We start from the raw sequence: 4,874 nt of genomic DNA, 5'->3' as shown, positions 1-4,874 counted from the left end.
AGGGGGAGGAGGAAGAAGATGGCAAAAAAAGTACAGAGCTAGCTTCTGGGCCAGAACAGGAGAGCTTCCTGCCAGACGAGACCCAAGATGGTGAAGACAAAGAGAAGACCGTCACATTTAAGGAAATGGCTAAAGGTAACTCAGTGTTTTGGCTGTATGCCCAAAAACACCACTAAGCGCTGAGAGTAACCTTATCTAATGCTTTGTTCTTTGCCAGATTTTGTTCCTTCACTGAAGAGACTCTTCAGGAACAGCATCTACACGATGATGATTCTCACCCACCTGGTTGCGGTCAACGGTTTCATTGGCATGATCACCTTCAAACCTAAATTCATGGAGCAGATCTACGGCCAGGCGGCATCCAAGGCCATTTTTCTCATAGGTACACCGCTCACCCCACCCCCACTCACTCTTAACTTTCCTGCAATTGGAACAATGATGTTGTGAAAGGGAAGTGTGATTGTGTGTGATAACATCAACTCAAGAATGTAAGCACTTAATGACCCACTGTGAGATCTCCCTTTGTGCAAGTGTTTAGAAAATCTAGACGCTATATTTAGCATTTGATGACTGGGTGGTTATCCAACATTGTCATCCCTTTGTTTTCCATCTTGGAAGTGTAAGGAGTCATCCTTTCTGTCCTGTAAACCATCTCTACATTTCACCACTAAGGCATCATGAACCTGCCCGCAGTCGCTCTGGGCATCATCACTGGTGGTTTTGTGCTGAAACGGTTCAACCTGGGTGTCGTTGGAGCAGCCAGAGTGTCCATCTCTGCGTCTCTTGCATCCTTTTCTTTGCTCACCCTGCAGGGCTTCTTCCACTGTGACAATGCAGAGGTGGCTGGTTTGACTGTTGCGTATCAAGGGTAAGTTGTTGTTTTTTTTGATGAAATCTCTTGACTTCATTGGCAATGAATAATATTCTGACAAACACGACTTGTCTGCTTTGGCCCAGTTATCAACAGGTATCCTACAATTATTCCACACTTTTGTCGCCTTGCAACCTGGGCTGTTCCTGCTCCTTGAAGCACTGGGATCCAGTGTGCGCCTATAACGGCATGACGTATGCCTCTCCCTGCCTGGCTGGCTGCCAGACCTCCACTGGGACAGGAAAAGCAATGGTGAGCGTTTTTTCCACCAACACGAAATCCATCCACACAAACAACACAGAGATAGAGATTTTGCTCTGAAAATTGAAAGTAGTAGATCTCCAAAATCTATCAGCGGCATTAAGCCGGAGGTACAAGTTGTTCTGCATTAGATCCTTGTGTTTTTGATCTTCAGGTGTTTCACAACTGTACCTGTGTTGGGGACTTCATGACTCCTGCTGCGAACATGTCTGCTGTGCTGGGCCAGTGTCCGAGGAAGAGCGATTGTGATTATAAATTTAAAATCTACATGGCTTTGACAGTGGTGGGAGCTTTCATTTCTGCCTGTGGGGGCACACCGGGATATATTGTGTTACTCAGGTAAGATTCACTCAATTCCTCGAGGGCCAGAGTCCTGCAAGTTTTAGATGCATCCCTTGACCTACACACTTGAGTTAACCAGTGAAACTGCCTCACTGGTATGCAGTCAAGCTTTATAAAGCTCAGCTAATGAGCTAGTATTGACTTAGGCAGTTGGACATAATCTTAATGCCAAATCAGTGATTCAATCATTAGTGACATTAATAAAACTTAAGTTAGCAATTACAAAATAATTGTAAATAGGTTTGTCTAACTTCGGCTATGTTTAATTCTTTTATCCTTACTTACCCAAAAGAAACAAACCTCCATTTCTTACATAATGTTCCATCGTGCTTCTTTGAATTAGATCCATCCAACCAGATCTGAAGTCTTTGGCCTTGGGTATGCAGACCCTAATTGTGAGAACTCTGGGTGAGTACTGCACCTGCAACAAGCACCAATTCTTAGTAACGACATTGATGACATTTGGCGTGACCTCCCAGGTGGGATCCCTCCCCCGATATATTTCGGAGCACTGATCGATCGAACTTGTTTGAAATGGGGCACGAAGCAATGTGGAGGACGTGGAGCATGTAGGCTTTATGATTCCAACGCATTTAGGTAAGAACGGATGTTGGCCTTGCAGGCTACGTCACAAATCACAGCAAATAAAATCCGGCACACGTGTAATCAGTGTTTTTATAATACGCTTTACTTTCAGAATGACTTTCTTAGGCTTGGTAACTGGACTATACTTCCTTACCAATGTGTTGTGGGGAATTCTCTACGTTAAAATCATCAAGAGACAGAAGAAGCTAGCTCTGAGGAACCAGGCCAAAGACAACGCAGTGGAGGGTAACACACAGAACAATGGACATGCAAACATCAGCATTTCTATGAACAAAGAAGAGGATAACAAGGAGAGTTCGATTTAACATATTACCAGAATGCCACATCATTGTGTAAAGAAGATGAACCCAAACTGGATCAAATGTGGTAAGGTACAGTTTCATCACTGTTTGGCCCTCTAGCAGCTCACCTCTTTCTTCTCTTTTTTTTTTTTTTTAGATATAAAAGTCAAAACTAGAGCATTTACCTTACATTAAAAAATATGGGATCTTTGTCCAAACAGTCAGTCAAAGTAGCTGGTTTGAAACTCAATTCACTTTTCATGGAGTTCAGTTTTAAATATTAAGTAGAAGACGTATATAAAATATTTAAAACATTTTAAAAATTGCACACATTTTAAAAGTTTTACACACTGCTGAAGCTGAAAGACTCTTGATTATTTCATGAGTCATTTTAATGTGTCTTTTTTCTTAATCACTGGAGGTCATCAGTGTTGCTACCGGTGTTTTACCTCACTTCCTGAAACCATTTTTACAAGCTTTTACCACTGATAATCAGTTAATCATTTTATTTTAAAGTCAAGTAAAATCCTGAAATGTGTCCCAACAATACATTGTGTGTCAATGTAATTGTTATGTACTACATTACAGTTTTTTTGTTAAATAATTTAGCTTTAATTTGCAAAAAGCTGCAGTCAAGATATCTTCTCAAATATAAATGTTATAAAGCGAGTCACTGTTTGGATTGTGAACTGCAAACCACTGGACTGAGTACTAAACTTGTTTTTGTAATTTACTTTCTTAGACTTTGTTGCAACCGTAACAACCAGTCATACAGCACTGACTTAATAATCACTGTTAATAATTTGGATTTATAAAGAATGTTAGATGCTTTTTTATTTTAATATGTCATATATATTGCTTAAGGTTCTCTTCTTCCACTCTCTCTGTACAGTTGAATACACATTAAAGACAATAAGTTCATTAGTTGGTCTTAATTTATTATTATTATTAAGATATTGACGTCTAAAACTTTTTTTTAATTATATAAATGAACAATTTTTTAAACATCTCCTGTCTTGTGAAAAATATAGGAGCTCACATTCACTTTCAGCCCTGAATGACAATGAATAAAAGTAGTAAGTAAATAATCAGCTTTCAGTATACCACATGCTGAAATAAACACAGTTGGACTGAAAATCAGCGTAAAGATTTCCTGTTTTCAGGTCAGTTGGGATTACGAATATTATTTGTATTTGCAAAATGCCATAAAGTTGACGGTGGTTTTTGTACCACCGTTTTATAAGTTGACGGTTGGCCTCACAGATGAGACCAACTGTGAGGTCTCAACTGTGCAGACCTCACAGTTGAGGTCTACTGTGACGTAGACCTCAACTGCAGTAGCACCCTCCAACCCATGGAGGGCAGCACTTACACAGTTTTACGCTAAAATATTGCCGAATTAAACAAATTCACACAAGAATGTTGATTTTAGGTTTAGATAGTCTTTAATCATACCTTTCTAAGTGTGTTTTTTTTTAAATATGTGCATACATATTTAAAAATATTTTCTTGTTACTTATTGTTGAATTCTGAGTCCAGTCTTTTCAAGTTTATTTCAAAAATACTTTAAAAAAAATCAGCTTTACCTGTTGTCCTAAAATATACAATGCTTTTTATGCTAGGTGGATTATTGGTGGAAAATCTAAACATGAGTGCAGAATTATTCATACCTCAGATGTATTTAAACTATCAGAAAAGAGATTATCTCCAGTCTGAATCTAAATTCTTGGTTGAATGAAAAATAATTTCACATCTAAATCTGTACTGTACCTGTATATGAACAACTCACATGCACTTTATGAGAAATTTCTTTTAAATGGACTGAGTATTTGGAGGGCAGTTTTGCATCAGGTTTTAACAATTAGGTTGGTCTGATACAAGCAAATGTCTAAAAAAAGAAAAAAGTAAACAGTGTTGCAACCCAACCAGCCTCTGGGTCCTGGAATCTCCTCTCACCCCTCACACATTTGTTTTCCGGGCGTTTTGCCCTGACTTTTAAGTTTTTACCAAAGGTGCAAAGTCTATTTCCAGGTATTCATCTGAGCATTTTCCAAGTAAAGTTGTTAACTGTGGCTCCATTTCTCTTTTCTGTTCTTGCTCTACCCACAAAAATCAACCTTGACCTTCTCTATGTTTATTTTGTTCTTTCCAAATAGCCCTCCTCTTGCTTTCATTGGACCAGAAGCAGAGTTTGAACTTGAGTGTCTCTTTGTGACACTCGGAAACTCAGAGATTTCAGGATGAACAACGACTGGATGTTCTAGATTCAGTGGTGGAGAAAGTACTCAAAAAATTTACTTAAGTAAAAGTACAAATACACAGACAAAAATGTACTCAAGTAAAAGTCAAAGTACCACATTAACATTTTACTTAAGTAAAAGTAAAAAAGTACTGGTTTTTAAAAATACTTAAGTATTAAAAGTAAAAGTACTTGCTGAATGCATTACCTAATCACTAATATCATTAAGTGCACCGATCATATGATCATATGCCACAGATAAAACATGTTTTTA

At 38.3% G+C, this 4,874-nt stretch overlaps 1 protein-coding gene across 1 annotated transcript in view; it reads left to right on the top strand.

Annotated features, from left to right (window-relative positions):
* LOC103459540 (solute carrier organic anion transporter family member 1C1-like) overlaps positions 1 to 3,285 on the top strand; it is an 18,013-nt gene extending 14,728 nt beyond the window's left edge. Inside the window, exons 9-16 of the mRNA XM_008401185.2 lie at positions 3 to 135; positions 218 to 382; positions 673 to 868; positions 958 to 1,123; positions 1,287 to 1,471; positions 1,818 to 1,882; positions 1,954 to 2,071; positions 2,172 to 3,285. Of these exons, the coding sequence (XP_008399407.1) occupies positions 3 to 135; positions 218 to 382; positions 673 to 868; positions 958 to 1,123; positions 1,287 to 1,471; positions 1,818 to 1,882; positions 1,954 to 2,071; positions 2,172 to 2,385 (1,242 nt within the window). The 3' untranslated portion in view covers positions 2,386 to 3,285. The remainder of the gene's footprint in view (positions 1 to 2; positions 136 to 217; positions 383 to 672; positions 869 to 957; positions 1,124 to 1,286; positions 1,472 to 1,817; positions 1,883 to 1,953; positions 2,072 to 2,171) is intronic.
* The last annotated feature ends 1,589 nt before the right edge of the window (positions 3,286 to 4,874 follow it).

Source organism: Poecilia reticulata, linkage group LG23, assembly GCF_000633615.1.
Source record: "Poecilia reticulata strain Guanapo linkage group LG23, Guppy_female_1.0+MT, whole genome shotgun sequence".
NCBI lineage: Eukaryota > Metazoa > Chordata > Actinopteri > Cyprinodontiformes > Poeciliidae > Poecilia > Poecilia reticulata.
Note: the sequence above shows the minus strand (reverse complement) of the source record. Positions and strands in the feature narration are given on the sequence as shown.